We start from the raw sequence: 21,751 nt of genomic DNA, 5'->3' as shown, positions 1-21,751 counted from the left end.
TAAACTTTATAAAAGCAATAACCTGTAAAAGCAAATTAAGAGTTCTCTCTCTTTTTTTTTTCCACTTAATGGAAGTACAAGATTTGGCCATAAAGATTAGAATTAAGTTTTCTTGTTCTGATTTATACATTGGGAAAGACTATAAAATATTTAAGCTGAAAAGAATGAGACATGCAATAGCATACAAAAAAGCTGGGTTTATTTAAAAAATACTTTTATAGTGTGAAATATGGTTTTAAGAAATATTTCAGTAAAAGTTTGAAATGGGAAGCTGGTTTTGACTTTTTATTTAAAAAATACTTTTATAGTGTGAAATATGGTTTTAAGAAATATTTCAGTAAAAGTTTGAAATGGGAAGCTGGTTTTGACTTTTTATCCATGACCTCAAAGGCAGGTGTAGGCTTTTCGCCATAGAAAGGAGAGGAAGAAGGATATATTCTAGGTGGTAATTTAGAGCCTCTGCTTTATTATCTTCAACTATATTTTTCCTTTGACCATAATACAGGGTTTTTTTTTCTACAAACAGGGTTTTCTATGGCCCTAATACAAACCAAACATAGTCCCATTTAATAATTTGACTGTGTCCATTCCCTCTCAATCGGGGAGACAGTCTTCTGTGGCTCCCAGCAGTAGTCATAGAATCACAGAATGGTTTGGATTGGAAGGGACCTCAAAGATCATCTAGTTCCAACCCCCCTGCCATGGGCAGGGACACCTCCCACTAGATCACATTGCTTAAAGCCTCATCCAACCTGGCCTTGAACACTTCCAGGGATGGGGCAGCCACAACTTCTCTGTGCCCAGAGTATTTGTTTACCATTATGGTTTGGGTGTTGTCTTCATGACCGTTTCACATTTCTTTTGAGAATGGGCGTTGAAAAATGAAAGGCTGAAAAAAATCTCTTCTAAAAAAAACCTACTGTACTTCCTCAGAAGTTCCAGGGACTGTTACTTCAGCAGGAAGGAGGTGCAGATTTTTGAAGGAAGTACAGGTTTGCAGATGAAGACTATGCCGAGAGATGTTGTTCTGCAAGTCAAACCTCTGTCTTGGTAAGGTCGAGTGGATGGACAACACTGGGGCCTCCGTCCTGCGGCTGGGCAGCACGGGCACCGAACGGCGCTGGGGATGTAATTCATTCCTCTGAAGCTGATCCCTTTAACAGTCTCTTCAGCATTTTCTGTTGAAATTTCATTAGATTTCTTTTTTTTTTTTTCTCAGCTCTGCTTGCGTCTTTTAAAGTAAAGCTTTCTGTTTTTTTAACTGAAAACATTAATGATGGATGGATAGTGTACCATCCAAAACACTCTTGAATTTAGAATGAGAACGGGTTTGGGGCTTCCAGGTGTTGTTGAAGAAGAGTTATGTTACACACAACGCAGCCTTCTCTCCTGCTGAGTGCAAGGCTTCACGTTTGGTCAAGGTCTAGTTCAACTGGCTGAAGATTTGAATTTTTAAATTGATGAACAGACATTTAAGATTAAAAATAGAAGCCTGCGTGCTTATTGTTCCTTGGCTGTTTGTACTCTTGCTCTTTTGGCAGCCAGAGGGTACTTGATGGCAGTGAAACCACCATCCAATCTTACACGGGAAAGAACAAAACTAATAATTTATTACTTTAAGCTGTATTTAACTAAAGAGAAAAATAACGTTATTTTTCTACTTTGCTATCTGCAGCAAAGAACATTACCCAAGCACCACCTAAGACTTTTAATTTATTTTTTAAAAGGTCTTTTAGTCTTTTATCTCAAAAACTGATCACGTTTACAGATACTCAATGTCAATAAGTGTAAATGTGGATACAAAAGAAGTACTGTTATTTTAGAAGTTTTTAACAACAGTCTTTTAGAAGAACAGCTGCTTTGTGAATCGCAGCGTGACAGTCCCATCCGAGCAGCGATGGCTTGGCAGTTCCCAGTACTTAAATGCCAAAATCGGCTGAACACGGATGCTTTTTACAAAGAACTGTTACCTCAAAGTTCATCTGCACGAACTTGGAGCTGGCATTTGGTGCAAGGAGAAGTTTCCAGCCCCGGGTCTGCACTGAGCAGTCGTGCCTGTGGTGACACTTTGGGCAGGTGGATGGAGAGCTGCTGCCATTCGAAGGTAGCAGCTGGAGGTGTGAGTGGGTTCAGAGCCCAGGTTCAAGCAGCGTTGGAAACTTGGCCCCAAAAATGTCTTTTAGAAATCAGATACCACAAATTAGTTCATACTCATGAAAACTCTTTTTTTAGAGAGTCTTAAGGGATTTTTTCCCCTCCATGTAAGGGTCCTTTGTCTTACAGTTGCCATACATTTATTTTCATCATACCCCTCGCTAGAAGTTAAAAAGTATTACTTGGAAGCATTATATACTGAAAGAGGACACAGTGTGGCAATGGATTAATGTCTTTCAGGGAAATTTAGTAGAAGAGAGAGGCTAAAAATCCCATGGGGATATTTGTTATGGATGACTGACTGTAGGATGGTTGTACGAGGGCTAAGGAAATCTGCTGCCTGTTGGAATCGAAGTCAGAAGGTACAAATTTACTGTAGATTTCACTTATAACTTGTACAGTGCTGTGGGTGAATAATAACTGTGTTAATTGTTATCCTCTGCTGGAACAGAACTTTCTGAAGGACACTAAATGTACTCAGGAACACAAAAGATCAATGTAGTAAAAGCACTAATTTTTTTAGTACCTAGTGTGAATTAGACTTATTCTTGATGATAGGTACTTAGAAAAATGACTGGAAAGAATATGAAAACCTGTGTATGCTTAGTGGGTGCCCAGTAATTACCAGCAGCTATCAGACTTTCTGAACTTATGAGGATAGCAATCTTCAATTTTATCCAGATATGTCAAATGCAGAAAAAAAGTAAATTTATGTCATGCTGAATAAACATGTAACATCATTATCTCCATCAGCTTTATTTGGGGAATTTGGCAACAACAATGAAGATGAAATAATGTGTTTTGACAGTATGCACAGGGGATTTGAAGAAAAAATAATGGGATTGTGCAGAAATTGTCTTCTGAGTAATGCCTGTATGCATTTGTGTGAACCGAATCGCTTCTGAATGTTTTGTTAGAATTTCTTCTTTGCAAATATATCTTACTGCACTTTTTGTACCTCACTTATTAGGGAAGGTGAAAGCTGCCAGTTGTTACTGGAAAATAAGTTTAAATATCATTAGATAATTACAATCTCTAAGCATTTCCCATGAAATATTCCATGAAATTCCAGGAAACTCATCTTTTTTTCTACATACCTGTATTTGTTTGATCTTGACAACACCAACACATGTTTACTATCGGATGTTTCCTTGTCTATGTGGAAGAAGTTGGCCTGTTACCTTCTGTGAGGTTGTAAAGACCTTTTGAAAGAAATATGGATATTCTACAGCATCACAACAAATCTACCATAGAGAAAACCAATTTCTATGTTATGAGGGGAAGGTCGAAATGTTTGGCTTTTAACGTTTAACTACGTGGATTAAAAAAAAATCTTCTGTCATTTTAGAAAAAATTAATTTAGTGAGGTCCAATTTGTTGAGAACTTGTTGTTACCTCAGCTTTATTAAGTTATCTAAGGAGCGCTACTCGTTAAGACAAGGAAAAGTAAGGGGAAGGAAAAAAAAACTTTAAAAATATTAATTAAAAAAAAAAAAGGTTGAAAAATATTGTTCCATATCAGGGATGCAGAACGGAGCAACACAATCCGATGTCCATCCAGGCCTTCTGTTATTACAGATAAACTAAGATGTCTTTATCAATGAATGCACTATAAATATTTTGGAAGCATTGTAAGGAAATTGTGCAAGCGTACCTTGATCAAGATTTTTCAGAAGTTGCTACTTGTTGTAGTGTTTTAATTTTGGGATGTCTTATATGAAATAAATTTAAGGGAGTATGATTTTCAGAAAATGCTGAAAAGTCACATGGAAAATGCAGTGTCTTAAATTGTCATAATTTTGAAGTCTTAAAGCCACCTCTCTTTTCAAAAAATACTCATTTTTATAGTTTTGTAGCCGGATTGATAGCTATCCCCCTGAAGTTCTGAACACTGGTAGCATTTTCCATCTGTTTGTGCAGCTTGGGCAGCGCCCGGAAGGTACACAGCTAGAATTTATGGCATTTTAATTCCTGCACAGCAAATTGCTGACCTCTTCCTAGGACACAACAGCCGAAGGTCCGTATAGAAAGAATCGCACAGGGCGTTGCGGTGCAGCGTTGTGGTCACCAGGCACCCACTCTTACCTCCCTGGGGTGCTAAACCCAAGATTTTGATAAAGGAGAGGTTTAGTATAAAATAAAAATTTTTAAAACTCACAGAAGAATGGGATGATTGCGCCCATCTCCCGGTCATTTCAAGGGGAGTTACGAGTTAGCGGTGGCTGTCACGGTTAACCTGCTCATGGTGCGGCATCTCTTTGTCCGTCTTATTTACAGGCATTATTTTTGGCATCAGAGGATGGTCCACTTGTTATCCTTTTAAATACTCCTATAACATGAGGTCTGCTTTAGGGAACCTTAGTGTTTGTTCTTGATTTTTCATGATCGTAAAGATCTCATAAAATAACGTTTTCTAAATAAAAAAAATCCAGAAAGACAGCATATTGAATCTTGTAAGAATAAGATGCAATTGTTTGATGTGCTACAGGTGTCAGCCTTTGGAGCACGTGTCGGAAGCAACGGAAGAGCTGCTGGAGGCAGCCCCGGGGGACAGACGGGAGTCCGACAGCCCCAGGAGCGCGGGGGCTGCCCTCCCCTCCCTGTGCCTCAAGCAAGTCTTTCCCAAGTACGCGAAGCAGTTCAGCTACCTGCGGCTTGTGGACAGAGTGGCTGCCCTGTTTATCCGGTTTCTTGGTGTAAAAGGGACAACGAAGTTGGGGCCAACAGGTTTCCGAACGTTTATAAGGTTAGTAAGGAGAAGGTTTCTTCCGGAATGGCTTAAAGTGTTGTCAAGAAGTTGGAAACTCCCGATCCCGTGGGGCAGCACCGCTGTCCCTGCACTTATACTACATTTTGCTGAACACAAGCAGGCCCTAACGCTGGTACACTTCCAACTTGTATGTTTAGTAATGCCTTCTAAAGAAACTTTTTCCCATAACTTCCACTGAACCCTTGCATATTTTTTATAAAATAGATACGTTTTCATCATTCCAAGCTCCCAGAATACCTGACCGATGAAACTGTGTCTAGCAGGAACCCGGGTCTTTATTCTACAGCAGATCAGTGATGCTTTTGGAAATGCTATTTGCAGTCTTAGTGAACATGTCATGTTCCTGGTAAATCGTAGGAATGCCACTGTGAGAAAGTGACAACCGAAATTGGGTCGCTCGAGCTCTGATTCTGCTGGCGGGGGGGGCACAGCCATCTGCCCCGGGCCACAGGAAGGGCCTTTCAAATGCCAGTTGCTGCTGCCTTGTGCGCTAAGGATTTGCATTGTGAAATTGCAGCTTGCAATGGCAAGGAACTCAATTTATTTTTTCACATACTTTTTATTTGTGAGAGTTTTTTTCCCCATTGTTTTTTATGGCTATATCTGTCCTGGTCATGGTACAAATATCTCATTTTCTGTCTTTCATTGACAATGACAAAAGAAATAAGCAGCAGCAGATGTACTCTTAAAATACAGATCCTGTTTCTGTGCAGAGGCATTTAGCATTCAGGAATGAATATAAACAATTTGATTTATACAAATTACGATATATAGAAAATGACTGAAGGCATCTGCTCTGTCCACAGACCAGTACAGGATTGCTTCCAGTTCTTTGTTTTCCGTTGTTTAGTCCAGCCTTAATTTGGCACTTGTAAGAGGAACAGGGAATAAATGCCAACATTTTCTTTTAAGAATATTAAATTAATTTGTCATATCTCAGTGAAATAGTGTTTGCAGTTTCCTAATGCATTATTGAATTAAACTTTTTAATATTGGTAAATATTTTGGTGGGTTTTTTCCCCAGAGGATCTATACCAACTATATGGCCTTTTTCTGAAATGCTGTCATTACTACTCATTTCAGAAATAAGGTTGTGGTACACAAGTATGATTTTGTGTGTATGTGCGTGTGGGCAAGTGGTTGCAGAGACTATCCATTCAAATTTTAGCTAATCAAAATCTGTTTCCCTTCGATAACTTCTTCATTCTAAAAAATAACTACAAGGAGAACGCTATACGTGGCTCCAGTCCTTGCTTGGATGCTGCCTAAGATTTTTTTGGGACTATCTAGGCCAGACTTTAACTCTCCATCTTAAGGAAGCTCTGCTTAGGCTACTGAAGAGTAAGATTATTTTAAATTATCTGGGGTTTGTTGTTGGTTGGTTGGTTGTTCTTTTATTTCTTTTCTGGCAAGAAATTGTGGCCAGCTCTTTGGTATGTGCACTAGTTCCAGCCAGGCTGCCAGACATCTGGAAATCCTGGACAGATGGCTACTTCTCATAAATTGATCAGCACTACACTGCAGGCTCAGACCACACAAGTGTCAAATCTCCTACATGTGCTTATCACCAAATGCCCGAGATGCACCCAGAGATGCTGCTGTTTTCCATGCAGCGTTCCGTAACGCAGAGGGTAAATCTGTTCAGTGATATGGCACGAAGAAGTTCTCTCAGGTGCCCTTGGAGAATTTTTCCTAACTTGGAAGTTTGGACGTAATCAGAATTTCTTCTTTTTTTTTTTGTCTATTTGTAACAGAAACTGCAAACTGAGTAACAGCAATTTTTCAATGGCTTCCGTAGACATCTTATATATTGATATCACGAGAAGGTGGAACAGCATGGGAATCGACCACAAAGAATCAGGTAACACTGTTTTGTCTTTGAAGACTATGGAAGCTGATTTCTTCGTAGTTTTGGTAGCTCAAGCACACCTCAAACGTTCAGCAGAAATAATGGGGACAAGGCGTGTACATCTGAGGCATGTACGTGCACAACCAATTCTTCCGTGTAGTTCTGTGGCAGTTTCAGTTTATCTATAGAATAGATCATTCTTAGTTTTCAGTTTATTATTGGAACAAGCCTTCTGCAAGCCCCTTTTTATGGTTGTGATTTTGCATTCGTCATTCTTGTTGCCATTTGCAGAGAAGTGTTTCAAAACATTCCCCGTGGAACCTCCAGCGCAATTGCAGTGTAAGAAGGTATGTCCATGTTGGAGGAGCTCACATGGGCTGGTGAAAACCAAGCAAACAAAAAGCTATGCAGGAGGTAGAAATAAATACGCTGAAATTCTTTTTGATTTAATTCTGTTCCCCAGAAAGGCTGCTTTGGGGACAAACAAAACTACCTGTATTACTTTTCCTTTCCCAGACAGTTCCCCCCTCCAACAGTACACTCCCTTTTTTCATTTTTTGTCTTTGTGATGGGTGAGGGAAGGACACAAGTTTCTGCACAAACTTGCTCAGTGCTTGTTTATTGCGTAGGCTCTTACTAAGGACGAGCAGCAGTGCCTTTTGGTCCAAGTACCCCTTACTGGAAATTGTGCTCCTGTTTGTTCATACAGGAGCATGAGCCAGTTAAGTTGTTTTCAAACACTTCTACATCCAAATTAGATTGTAATGGTCAGTGTAAGGGTGTACTCAGAGTGGCTGAAAGGTTTTTACAAGAAATTCCTCTAGCCCAACAAGGACTCCCTTGTCCTGTGGCTTCTTTCCTTCAGCTTCCCAGAGGCACCTTGTGCAGGAGGTGCCAGGTCCCTACCAGAGCATCCCACTCCAAGGCCCTTCCATTGAACAGGAGAAACGTCGCAAGTCATTCATCCAAATTATTTACTTCTGTCTTAGGGATATGCATTGAAATTAAAATACAGCACTTAAAGATGTTCACCAAGAACAGAGGCTATAGGAAGTTGTTTGCTAAATAGCAGTAAGGATTTTCTACAGTTTTAAAGCCAAAAGGAAAATGTTTATTAAAATATGTGATATTATTCCCCGCTTCTTTGGTCATTTACTGTGTTACCATCACATATCTTCCTGATAGTGCAGTTGAGTGGCTGCAAAAATGAATATAAATACTCTCCCGTTACACAGTCGCATTTAGAATATTAAGCTCTTACATGAAATTCTCTTACAATTTAATAAGCAGGCTGGAGGCAGAATTCCATCCATGTCTTTGGTTTTCTGTTTAAAATTTGATTACATTGTTTGGGTTTTTTTTCTGGATTTATACATAAACATGAAAATCAGTTTCATCTCCTGAAAAAAACATCTCTCTGCCCAAATCCCAACTGTTAAAGTCACATTGTTCAGTCTGAAGTTACAAACTGTCTTCAGTTTACCTGTTCCCACAGTGGAGTTCGTCCACGTTCGCTTCTTGGGCTTATGAGACAGATTTTTCATAAATTCCTTTCAAGGGAAAACAAACTAATTGAAATGTCAGTGTTTTCATCTTTTGTGAGTTTAGCTCTTCTGCTCACACTAAAGGGCAGGCGTTCTCAGATGGAATTGCTTTCCTGCAGCGAGAAGTGTTACAATAACTTTGGATCCGCGCTGGTAACCCTTGGACCCCCAGAGCTGACTTTGTACGTGCAGATCAGTGAGATAACTTTCTGATGTAAATATTTTCCATGCTGAAGTTTAGAGAAGATTTCTCTCCACAAACAAACTCTTCGAACCTAGTGTTTCTAAATGTTTGAATGTATAATTTTTTGCTAAGTGGTAGCACGCTATTGCTGCAGCATTAAAGGACTTGGCGGTACCGGATGCTGGAGATAATACCAGGATGCTCCATTTTCTGCTGCCTAGTAAAAATTGCATTTGCATGTTTACCTGAGCTTGCTAAAGAAAATTACTTGCTTGTGAGAATAGCTGATTACTAAACATCAACAATGAGGTTCTTCTGTTGACTATCTGACGGACTTAGGTTTTTAAAGCAAACATATTTGCTTCATAAATATTTCTGAAATATTATTGAGGTGTTTGTAGGGTAGACATCACTAGGGCAGCAGAGCATTGCATGAGGAGCCCAGATCTGCTTCTAAAAATCCCTACTGTGCAGCCCAGCTCTAATCTTCACCATTTAATATATAACTTAATTTCTAAAATTGCCATTACATTTCTATATGAATCTTAAGTCCATAAATTTGGCAATTTTTCCATAGCTTTTGTAAAATTTTGAATAATTTCAGTTGTGCTAATATTCCAATCTTAACAACAAGAAGTTGTTTCTGACATTTTTTTTTTTTTTAGCCATTTATAGCAGGGAAACAGCAGCTGGAGTATTCTGGAAGATTTTAATACTACTGCTCCTCGTGGCTGTCAAGAAGGATTGTCAAGGTTCCATTTCAATGAGAGTGGGATAAAGAAACCCACCTCGATGCTGCTGGTATAAACTAGCATGCTGGTCACAGCTGCAGCTGGCATCGTCCCAGAAATTGGTTCAAAATACATTTTTATATAAGAAGCTGAACGTGGACATAAATGTAATATACTTCTGCATCTTTTTTAAAAAAATGCTGAGATAGCAGAAGAATCCAAATTCTCAAAGTTGAGATTGACTTCTGTACTTGTTATCCCACCCCCCCTAAAATACATCTGTAGTTCTCTCCTGCATAAACATCAAGAATCAGTCATACACATAGTGATTTGTGAGAACGTGGTCAGGTATGCCAGCAATAAAATTATTTGTATATAACCCTTTTTTGAATATTTGAACTTGCTTCAGAAATGTTAATGAAGTTTGTGTTTGTATGAAATAGATAAGCAGTATTTTGTTTTGCTTGAACATGGGTATCCTATAATGTCCTGTAGAGGCTGTGCGGATGAAGTCAGGTAAGGCAAAAGGAGAATAAGTAAAATAGAGTGTTCAGGTGGCTGATAGAAAGAATAAATCCAGATCTGAGATTAGAAGGGAGAAAATGAAGGTATAGTGCAGGGTACTTAAGTAGGGTAGGGTCATCTTAGTTTCACAGGCATGTAAAATTTGAGTATTTCCGTTTAGCATTTCGGAGCGGGTATAAGTCATTTATGTGGTTAGCTGATAGACTTTCACTAGCAAAAATAATACAAGTGCAAGTGAATCTTCAGGCTTTCAGAAATGAAGAGAGATGTTGAGAGTTGCAATGAACCAGATGTTTTCTAGGTGTTAAAACACAAAAACTCAACCATTTCTGTTGGCTTTGCGTTTGGCAGCTGTAACCAGTGCAGTCACTATTGCTGCTGTTGTGAAACAGCAGCTTCTAACTTTTTTCATTAAATGCTTCACATGAGTGTCACTTACGGAGGAGAAAGTGTGTATGCTGCCAGAGGTGCTTTCCCTGCCTGCAGCTCACCATGACTGATAAAATAATTTACTGAGCTGGCAGCTGCTGCTTCCAGATAACCCAACAATTCCTTTGCAAGCTGTTTTACAGCCACGATCGTAAGCGACCCCAGCTGCAGCCTTAGTTGAGAGAAATTATACTTCAGAATGTAATTGTAATGTTTTGAAAAGGTGCCTTTTCTGCAGCATCAATAGGCAAACATTAAGTTAAAAAAACCAAACCTTTCAATATCTCATCCTAAAATAATCTTCTTAAGTGTATGTTCAAACTGGGAGAGCCAGTTAAAGCACAAAGCAGCTCTAACTGTTCCTGCTTGCTGGCATTCTGCAAAACCGATTGTGGTCTGGCTTCTTAATTAAGAATTAAAGTAGGTATTACTTCAAGGTTTTAAATACAATAATTAGTGTTAATATGCAGCCCCTCTTTCCATTGGCTGTGGTAATGTGTGATTAGTAAGATGTGATCAAGCAACACCTGAGGAGTTGGCACGGCAGCATGGGGCTTCTGCAGGGCACTTTTGTTTGTGAAGGGGCAGAGCAGAGAGTTTTATTATAGCAGAGAGATTTTTTGGCACTGCACCACTTTCCCTTCGAATACACTTCAGCTGTTTTTCAGTCAGTTGAAGCAAAACTATTGTAGAGTTACTGGGTATGGCTGAAAAAGTGGCTTCTTTGCCTTCAAAAGGAAGGCCAAGGATTCTTACCTGGTACAGTCTTTGCAGAAGGAAAGCAACACTTCACATAAACTCACTTCTGCGATAAGGTGATACTTGGTAATGGGGTTATCTGTGTGGTGCTACAGACTGAAATGCCATGCTGTTTCAGTAGTTCTACATTTGAACTTTTGTTTTAGGTCCATCTCTAAAAATACAATGTTTAGATGCCCCAATTCAGATGCTGATACAAACTTGGTTTTCTCTCCAGATGGATTTTTTCACTTGAAGCTCAATATGTTGCCGTGTGTCTGATTCCGTTTCGACTTAATATTTGAGGCAGCGGAAATCAAGGCTGATGTTACACCGATTTAATTGTATAGGATCTTAAAATCAGTTGTTGCTGTGCTGGTTTGCCACTGGATGCCAGGCTGCTGGTCAGGCTGATGTCTGGAAAACCAGTAACAGCCTCAGTGACAGGGAGTGTCACCTGTCTGTAACCCAGCCTGGGCTTACCCTGTACTGAAACGCTAAATGAGCTCCTGCCTGTGATACATTCAAAAACCAAGAGAAGGTTTTATTTGTAAGACAGGCTGTTTCCTTTCCTAGTGAGCATTCTAGATACCTGCTGTTTTAATTAAAAGATGTTAACTAACACGACTGTATGTGTCCACACCAGCACGTAGGCATTTGACCTCGGTGCTAAAGAAACAAGAGATACTATTATGCTTAAAGGATGCAGTTTGCTAGGGAACACTGTGCTGTGAATCTCCTATAAACACCTTTTCCTTGCAGGAATGTGTTTGCAAGCCTTTGTCGAAGCTTTCTTCTGCCTGGCTCAGAAAAAATACAAGTCCCTCCCACTTCACGAGCAAGTGGCATCGCTGATTGACTTCTGTGAGTATCACCTGGCTGTGCTGGATGAAAGGCGCCTGGTTTGTGGCCGCGGGACCGTGGAGCGCCGAAGTGCAGTTGTTCCTTGTCAGACAGATGGACTTCACCTTCCACCAGCTGCACATACACCCCTCCTGAATCGCACGGCCACGGCTAGTAAATTTGCAGATTATAGAAGTCATCGCTAGTAACGGGGCTGATTCACCAGGACAGAACTGAGAATTAATCCCCAGACACGTACGTGTGCTGCAGGAGGAGAGACAGGCTCTTGAATTCCTTCATCTGACAGTCACAATTACTTATTTTGGCTTTTTTCATTTACGCTCTTCAAAAAGTCTACTGCAAACTCCTGTTCTCAAATAACGATCCTGCGATCCTGGCAATGGCTGTTTATTTGTCTCTCTGCTGCAGCTACGGTACACCTCACGTGACAAGTTGTGCTTTCATCCCGAGTGAATGGAGAACCACCTGTGAAGACAAGGACCAAAATCCCGCAGGATGATAACCAGCATCATGGGGTCGGTTGCACTCATTGAGAGACACGTTCATATTGAAGGAATTGCTTTGTATGCACTGGATTTATCCTGGAAACCAAGTAAGGAGCTGCAGTCCCGAATACCAGTTGTGGACTTGGGAAAACTGACACCTGGAATTATGTTTCTGGTCAGACGTCAGGTTTTGTCCCTCGTCTTTCGGTGGCTTGGACTGTACGTGTTGGAATCAATACAGATTTGGTCGTTATCTGTGTACTTATTTTTTACAGTCAGACTTAAAACACTGAAATCATATTTTGGCTTCTACTTCTTTGTAAACGTCTTTGCCATGACAAGTACTGTTAATTTTTCAAAGAAAAACTAAAGATGTTTGTCCTTTTGCTTCCACAGAACCAATAGGCTCACACTTATTCACGGGAAAAATTTACTCATTAAGTCAAATTTGGTGAATCAAGTGGTGGTTTTGTCTTCAGGTACTAAGCACTGCTTCTGCAGAAACCTTTACAGTGTAAAGGCCGAACAGTTCCTTTAAATTCTGGTGAAACCAATCCTGTCACTGACTTTAGGCTAAACTGCTCGTTTCTAGGTTTGCTTATTTTTTGCATTTTGTGTGTTTGTTACCCTATTTGGACCTGCAGTAACATCTAGAGCAGATTTCTTTTTGTCTTTGCACATATTCTTCATTTTTTCCCTTAATCACAATATAACTCTGTATAAATTAGTCTACGTTATTTAACAGGATATTTTGTCCAGAAAGCTGGGCTATACCCCTGGAGTTGTACAGAGTAGTCTCTATTTTTCAAGAAATGCTCCACGACTTCCATAATCACACTCTTCTTGCGGGGGCCTAAGCGGAACGTGAGACTGACTGAAAGGACATGAAAAACTCGGAACTTCAGGGCTGTCCAGTCAAATTCTTTTCAGTCTCATATTTTATTACAATAATCTATGCCTACATCTGAATTGGGTTTTCCTCCTTTGTTCTATTCTTTAACGTTAATGAATCTGCTTACGTTCCAGTGTTCTTCACGCTGTCAAAAATCGCGAGGCTGTTGGATGACACAGCGTCTGGGCGTTTAGGTTTGGATTGGAGAAAAATACCTGAGCTCGGTGTCTCCGTGTTCCCATGGCTGGTGGATCAGAAACGTGACCTTAGGGGAGGCACACTGCCAGTGTGGAGGGAGTCCACCCATGTCATGTCACGGACTAAACGCGCACACGGTGTTGAGTTTTCACTTCAGGAGAAGTTCAGAGTTTCTTTTCCCGATGTTAGTCCGAAGCAGCATGCGTTTGTCCTGGATGGCAGTCAGCAGCATGGCAATACAACGCAGAAGTCAAGCTGAGCCCACAAGAAACTAAGAGCTAGCATGTGTTAATACCAGGTGTGGGCATCCCTTCTTCTCTTTGTCTCCTTCTGTAACACCAATAGGGTGGTAGCAGATGATCTTTTTTAGTTCAATGGCTAGACTGTTTGAAATTTTATGTATTGTACATAAGAGGACAATTGTAGACTAATGCCACTGCCCTCAGCCTTGTTTAAGTTTCATAAAGATTATTGCAGTATGAAGATAAAATGCCAAACTCCAAGGTCTGGCATCTGTCAGAACAAATGAAGCTGAAAGGGTCGGGTTTTTTTCACACTTTGATTGTAATATATTTGAAGACATTCACAAGTTGAAAAATGGTTACTTCTCATTTTGTGACATCTGACATTTGTCTTGCGATTGGCAGTGTGTTACTAGAAAATAGCTCACGGTTTCTCTCATCTCGTGATTGATGTCCTGTAAAGACAGAGTTACAGAAGGCAGGATTTGAAATGCTACGGCTGCCAATGCCTTTCCTTACAGCTTTCAAGCAGTACTATCTATGGCCTAAAATATCCAGGGTTTGCCACTGTGTAAGATACCCTGGCATCAGTGGAATAAATTAACTGTTGTATACAATGAACACTGGTAAGATCTCTCTCTATTTTGGAGATCTTTATATTCTCTGGATCTAATACAGATTTTTTATAGCCTGTGCGTACGCAGACTGGTGCAGTATGCCCCGTTTATCTCCCACTTCAAATATGAAGAGTCCCTTGTAGAATAGTCAAAATATTCAATTATCTGCCTCTAGTAATCCAGTGTTCATGTATTTATGTAATTGGAAAATTGAATGCCATGTTATCCTCGGGAGGAGGAGGGGGATAAAACAGGAGTGTACTTTAGAGACTTAATGACAAAGTCACATTCCTCTTCCCTCCCATCTAATGCAATTTCCTCTGAAAATTATTTAGCATCCACAGCAATTTCACGTAGCCTTTTAGTAACCAGTCTGTGCACAGGCAAAAAAATGACCGGAGACACTCTGTTCAGAACATGAATGCTAATGCACTGATAATCTGTTAATCCTGAAGCACCTTTCTAGAAAAAGAAACAAACGTGAAAGGTAGTAAGTGTTGGTTTTTTAATAGTACTTTTCTATATATTCTTTTCAGAGAGTATCACCGCACTCACTATTCCATTTATGAGCATATATGATATGACCATTGCATACCAGTGAGGTCTTTCTCGTTACCAAACGCACTGGGTCTGGTATTCCTCACTGGGTGTAAGTCAGAATAAAACACTTAAACATCTAAGGAAGATGGGAGGCAAGTGAGTCCAGGATTTCAGTCCAGACATCCCCCGTCCCTGCAGGCTCGTGTCCAGCCTGAACGTGCCCAAACTCACTCAGTGACTTCTTGTTCGATTTTGAATTCTTTTTCTGCATAAAGCTGTTGTAGGCTCAGTCACCTGAGATCTGCCTTCTGCCTAATCTGGATTCGGCTCCTGAAACTTAATTGCCCAAATGCCCGACTTGCCCCGTTACAGCATGTTTTGAGAACACTTAATGTCCACCAAGCAGATTGCTTCTCTTGCCACATGCTTCTAGACACTTTCTTTTAAAACACAGATGGAAAGGGAGGTGCTCACTAATTACACAATTAATGCTCAAGTGAGAGACCCAAGTCCACCTGCTTCAGCATTGGTCTTCTCAGCTGGAGCTCCTGCCCCCGTGCCAGGCAGGTGATTCCTATTTACCAGCTTCACCCCCTTGGTTGTGTTAGTCTGGTGTTGAGCCTGTCCTCAGGAGGTCAAGGCACCCTTCCCAGAGACGGGCAACAGCGGTTTGGAAGCCCTTGTGATGAGGAGGAATCTGATCCTCCTCCTGCCGGATCCTCGTGCAGTTCAGCGACAGCAGGGTAGGTGCATGTCCTTGTGCTCTGGGTGTGCGACTCGGAAGGGGCCCGAGCCTCTGTGGTGTTTTTTGGGGTTGCCAAGGGTGTTGCTCCTGTGCTGCTGGATGTGGGAGTCCCTGGGGCTCTGCCGAGGCTGCAGGAAGAGCTGCTGCAGGAGGAGCAGCTGCCAGCTGGGTCCTGCCAGGATGATGCCTCTGCTGTCTCGTATGGGAGCAATGAATGACTTTTGTACTTGCGGTCCTAGCTCCTTGTTTCTAGACAGCACGGTGTCTGACCTTACTCTGATCTCTGATGGACAGTGACAATCTGCTTCTAAATATTACCCTGCTCCCTCTAAATTAGTTTGCTTTTCCATCATGCTTTGCTGTGTTTCCTCCTAATTCCGCAGTTTTGCTCTCAGCTTGCCTAATAAACTGCTGTGGTCTGATTCTGGCTGAATCCATTAGTTCAGCTGCCAATGCTGCTTCTGGAAGATGCGTGTGTCTTTGTTTTGAAGGTGAATCCATCCCGCGTTGTCCCTTGGAGGTGCTACTGTGCATCGGCCTCTGCTGAGTTGATGCATCAATTCCAGCTTTTCCCTGTGCATTGTCAGTGGATCGATCTTGGCAGCTTTGTCGGTGGGTGTGGACCCTCCAGCCCCCCTCCTCTCGGTCCCACTGCCCTGGACGCGGTGGTTCCCAGAGCGTGGGCTGCCTTTCGGTGTCACAGCGCAGAAATGTGCAATAAATCACTGCTTGGTCAAGTCCTGCCCCAGCAGACAGAGCCCCATGGGCTTCCCAGAGCAGCCCGACGCGTGGGAATCTCCCCGGGCATCCCTGCCCGGCTCGGCCATGGAGGGAGCGGGGCCCGATGTGGAGCTGGAGAACCCGGGTGTGGGCAGGAGGGGCTGCGGGGTGCTGGGGAGCGCAGCGAGGTGAGGCAGTGAGTGATCTGTAGTGGAACATAAACAGATCTTTGGAAAAGTGATTTTATACTTTTTTTCTCCCTCTCTGCTCACCCATTGCCCTCTCTGTTTTAATTAAAGAACTTCACTTCGTTTATTTTTCTTGAAACTCTTGTTCTCAGAGCTTTTAACTTCTGTGGCTTTTCCCCCTCTACTTTTCCCTTTTATTTTCCTACTTTTCCCTCCCTTATTGTCATGATGAAGGAGAGGAGAACTGAACCTCTCACCTTCCGTCTCCCAATCCTGCTTTTTTGGTGTTAGCAAGAAGTTAGATTATTGAACTCTACGGTTCTTATTGATGCTGCCAGTTTTGGAGAGGGCTGCTTTGCAGGGAGGCTTTGATGCCCCCGCAGCGGCCCAGCTCCCCCAGCCAGGGAATCTGGTAGTCCAGCTCGTTCTGCTCCCGTCTCCTCCGGCAGCACCTTGTTCCACGCTCCGTAGCCGGCTGCGCGCCCGGCACCGGTGCTGTGCATGGCTGCGGGGCAGGGGTGGGGGTCAGCACAGACCCTGCGCTACCCGGTGCCCCTGTCTGCAGCCTTTTGGGTACGTGGGTGAATCTGCCCATGTCTGCCACCGCCCGAGCAGTTGTCATGGCTGTTCCAGTTCCTGTGACCAACAGGTCTGTGCACGGTTACCTCGGTCTGTGTGCTCCGTGCTTACGAAGTGACTGTAAAAATCTCTCGGTAGCGAAGGCAGCGATTAAAGCCGTGGCACCGAGCGCTGCCTGTAAAAGCTTTTAGGAACAGCTGCTTTCCCTGCGCTGTGCCATGCTTGTTTGCAGCTCCGCGCTCTGTTCCTGCAGCAGGCTGCGTGTGGCCTCTCGTGCCAGCAAAGAGCCATGTGCCCATCCCTCTGCCCTGCTGCCGCAGCTCCTGCCAGCCCATCCTGCCTGTGCCCGGGCACCTGCCTGGCACAGAGCCCTTGTGTGCCCATTTGCTGCCAGGAACAAGGTGCAGGAGAGCTGGCTGGGCCCGGAGGCTCCGGAGGTGCATTGTCCTGGGCAGCTCAGCTCATGGGCATCAGCTTTACCCTCTCTTCATATTAGTGGTCTTGGACCTGGTGGGATCGAGACGGCCCTTTATACGGACTGGGATCGCTGAACCGTGAGGTGCTGCGGACGGTGTCTCCCAGCTGCGTTGCAGGGCAAGGACCCGACTGCTCCCCATCCCTGGCAAAAAGAAAGTGTCTGTGCCCATTCTGGCCCTGCCCGAGCTGCTTGGCCTGTTGCTGCGCCGCGCTTTGCTGTCGTGCTCTGGTTATTCACGTACGGATTTACCTATTGTAAAATCCCGGGTAGTTCTGCGCAGCGCTGAACTCATCCCGGCTCGGTGCTCCAGCAGCGGTGCCGCCTCCTCCGCGGGCACCTGGCCCCGTTCCTCCCGGCACCGCTGCGACGGGCTCCTCCTCGCTGCCGCTCGAGCAGGAACGAACCGCTCCAAGCAGGGCCGAGCGCTCGCTTTTCCCAGGTAATGGCCGTGTTTGTGCAGCTGTCAGCTCCTCGGAGGTGCCGGCTGGCGTGGCTGCTAACGCGCCTCTGCCCGCGCCCGCCCCGGCGCCCAGGCAAGCGCTCCAGTGTGTTCAGTAATTAGAAACCTGTCCAAAAAAATGTGAGTGCTGTCACCACCTGTCTTCGTGTCTGTGTCTCTGGCAGCTCTGCTGCTCAATTACTGGTTTTGTTACCTGTCTCTGCTTTCAGACTTGTTTTTGTGTGGGAGAGATATTTATTCCCCTTTTCTTTTGGTGCACAGTTTTGGGAGGAGTTGAGAGCATGGCTCTCTTCTGAGTTACCTCACTTGGCAGCAGAGGCTTCCAGCAGCAGCGTGCAGCAGGGATGCAGGATGCCCCAGCATTAGCAGGCAGGAGAGCACAGCTGAGGTTTTGGCTGGAGCTTTTTTCTGTACCCAGCTTTTGTCCCTGAGGTTACTGTAGTAATCCAGAGGCTCAGGTACATCTGCAGTGCTTGGAGTCCATCTCAGAGGTGTCTTTTGCCGATACCCTTTGCTGTCACTGGGATGGTCACATCCGTTTGGACAACAGTAACGGTTGTCTGTAAGATGACGATGGCAAGAAAAGACATGGTTTCCCGGTCTGGGCAGCATGCTGTGTCTGTGTCCTGAAGCTTTCTCCTTGGAGAAGGAGAGCGTTGAGCGTTGCTGTGCCTGAGCACGGGACCGATTCTGTTCCTTCGTGTGCAGCAGAGGTGCTGGGTGGCTGAGATGGTGTTTGGGCTCCCAAGTCCTGCTGAAATCTCAGAAGTTAGGTGTCTACATCTGCCCAGCTTGGCTCCACTTAGCTCGCTCTGCCCTCTGGTTCTTCCTCCGTAAGGTGAACTCGATCAAGTATTTCTGTTTGTCTGTTCCCTGAGTGCTGCCTGGTGAGCGTCCTCCTGCTCGCTCGGTTTGGTGCCGCAGGATGAGATCCTGAGCCTCCTGCCAGCCCTGCCCCACTCGCACACAGCCCAGCTCGTGCTTTTCTCTTGGATTATTTCTGCCTTACCTACCTTCACCTCACCTTAAGCACACTGAAAAAAAAAAAAAAAAAAAGAAAATCAGCACTACCCAGATAAGCCCATCTGGTCTGTCTCAGCCTCATTTAACCTCCCGTGGCAGGGATTGTGTCACGTGGTGCTCAGCTGATGCCCGTTACCTCGCATGCCCACACGTATCGTGTTGGATTCCCTTCACCCACGGGCTGGGTGTTTGCTAGTGGCATCTTTTCAGTTCGAGGTGATTTATTCGAACACGTTCCGTTCCTGGCTGGGCGCACAGCAAGGGTTGCGTATTGGTGTTTCAAGCAGAGCTCAGCGAGGGGGTGCCGCTGGGCTCTGCGGGCAGCTCAGCGAGGCCGAAGGCAGGCTGGCTTCACGCCGCTGGCATGAGAGACCAGACACTGACCCTTCCCAGCATTCTCATTCCTTGTCACCAGCCCGGACACAGCAAGCTGTGGTAACTGGGAGTGGGGGCTTCTGGCCACGCATGGCGAAGAGACCCAGGGGTTCACCAGGCTCGCTCTGCCTCTCGTCACCGTTCTTGGGGTGCTGGGGAGCACACGGTATGCCCGTGCGTTCAGGAATTTCCTGGGAAGGAGGCGGACGGCCCCCATGCACCGTTCCCTGCCCTCGACCTCAGCTGCCTCTATGGGAGATGATTGGGTTTTGCAGTTCTGGTGGCAGAAGTGAGTTCACCTGTGTCATTGCTGATTTTTGGCAATTTACTGCAGGTGTAGGGTAGAACTGGTATGAAATTGCTGTAAAGGGCAAAATCAAAAGCCTGTTATGGTGACGTGATGTGATTTTCCCTCCCCTTTCCCATCCTCATCAGTGGGAGTATAAAAGCCCTTCCGCAGATGAGGGTCAGATGCGCTAACAGACCAGCAGCGAGCCAGGCCTGGATGGAATCCGGGTCTGGGGACACCAGCCACGAGGATCTGAACTACCCAGAAGCTACGGCAGCGGTTCAGGAAGGGGAGTTGGGGCTGTTGGATCCTTGTGAGGTCAGTCTGGCAGCCCGGAGCTGCCCGCAGCGCTGCGTGTGTGCACGAACGTGCTGCCCGTCGCTCGTGGCGCAGCACGGTGCATCCTTGTGCCCCTCCGGCTCCTTGAAGCCAAGGGCAGGATGGGAGGGGATGCCCTGGGGCTGGGTGTTGTCCGCCCACCCGTGGGGCTGAGGACTCGCAGGGACCCCAGGACAGAGTGGGAACGTGAGTTACAGACACAAACCCGCCTCCTTGATTTGGAGCTTGCAGACCGAGCGTTGAGCCTCACCTTTGTCGTCCCGTCAGCCCGGGTCCCCCGGCACATCGCTCCCCTTGCTCAGGGGGTGAGGGAGGACCGCGGCTTCCAGGTGGAAAAGTAGTGACTGTAATAAATCAAAGTCAATCAGCCTGGGGCCTCTGTTACTCAGGTTTCATTCCTCGAAGATGTGGCACAAAAATCAAGTGGCTGAGGTTATTCAATTATCGCTCATACCAGCAAAGGGGAAACCTGATAATGCAACGGGGCCGCGTCGATGATATTTGTGAGAAGAGGAGCTGTGCCCGCTGTCAGGTGTGAAGCCACAAGAATCCTGCAGATGTCCAAGTCTTTCTCTCTCTCCCCCTCACCTCATTTTTTAATAACCAAATAACCATATCTGATGTCCCTCCGAGATCAATAACAGCGCGGGGCACGTGATGACAAACCGGAGCACGTTTTCCCCCGAGTGAAGGGAGAGTGTCTCCGAACGGAGCCTGTGAGCAGGTTTCATCCTGGCGCAGCCTGGCAGGGTGCGGGCACCATGGGAAGCAGCTGCAGGAAGCCGGCAGCACCAAACACAGACTGGGACATTCATCGCCCGGTGCCAGGCTGCTGCCAGCTGGAGGCGGGAGAGGAGGAGGATTACGCATAATATTTGACACTTCTTTGCAAGGTAATATGTTAATTACACCTACGGCAAAGGAATCTGCTCTCTGTTCCGTGCCCCCTCCCTTCCCCAGGTACCCAAAGGCCCAGGGAAGTCACCTCGAGCCCCCTTGCCCCCAGCACAGTGCAGCCACCCCCTGAAAGGAGGAGAGCACCCGCTTGGCAGCCATGCTGGAGGAGTGTGCGGGCAGGGAGAGCAGTGCATGGCGTGCCTGGGTCGAGCTGATGAGCCACAGGGGATGCACAGCCCCTCGCAGAAACCTCCTGCGAGTCCTCAGGACATGCAGGTGAGCGCTGGAGGGTGTTGCTGGGAAGGGCTGCAGCCTCTGTCCCCTGAGCGCTGCCATAGGTCTCCTTGGGCTCCTTGGCACACGTGTTGGGCTCATCCGGCTGCAGTGTTGGCGCTTGCTGCCGTGGGCTCCGCTCGGAGCATCCGACTGTCTCCATCCCAGCCCGGCTGCGGGCAGCAGCACCGGCGCTTCCTGCAGGACGTGGGAGAGCGTGGGCGGTCGATAGACACGGGGAAAACAAAGTTGTGAACAGGAGCTGAAATAGCAACATCAATAGCACTTTCCAGATAATGATCTAATTAGCACAAACAACAAGCTTCCACTAATGACTCTTGTTCTTCCAGCCCCTTCCTTTCTGCTCGCCTGCTGCTGGTGACTCCTCCGGCAGGGAGCGGCCGCGCCGCCCCGCTCTCCGGGGCCGAGGCTTCGGAGGGTTGTTTACTGGCCGGGTTTGAATTGCTTCTCCCGAGGATGTTTGCTCAGGAGCTGGGGCTGCCGTGCGTGGGATGGCTGCGCGCGGAAGAGGGAGGGAGGAAATTCAGCTGTCTGGCAGTTGTAGCTTGCTGGAGGCCTTGGGAAAGTTGTGCTCCGACTGCCTGTGCCCAGTAGGGAACATA

At 45.2% G+C, this 21,751-nt stretch overlaps 1 protein-coding gene across 1 annotated transcript in view; it reads left to right on the top strand.

Moving 5' to 3' along the window:
* TTLL11 (tubulin tyrosine ligase like 11) overlaps positions 1-12,914 on the top strand; it is a 51,370-nt gene extending 38,456 nt beyond the window's left edge. The window contains exons 7-9 of the mRNA XM_086624951.1: positions 4,643-4,900; positions 6,679-6,785; positions 11,687-12,914. Of these exons, the coding sequence (XP_086481077.1) occupies positions 4,643-4,900; positions 6,679-6,785; positions 11,687-11,973 (652 nt within the window). The 3' untranslated portion in view covers positions 11,974-12,914. The remainder of the gene's footprint in view (positions 1-4,642; positions 4,901-6,678; positions 6,786-11,686) is intronic.
* The last annotated feature ends 8,837 nt before the right edge of the window (positions 12,915-21,751 follow it).

Source organism: Tauraco erythrolophus, chromosome 22, assembly GCF_009769465.1.
Source record: "Tauraco erythrolophus isolate bTauEry1 chromosome 22, bTauEry1.pri, whole genome shotgun sequence".
Taxonomy (NCBI): Eukaryota; Metazoa; Chordata; class Aves; order Musophagiformes; family Musophagidae; genus Tauraco; species Tauraco erythrolophus.
Note: the sequence above shows the minus strand (reverse complement) of the source record. Positions and strands in the feature narration are given on the sequence as shown.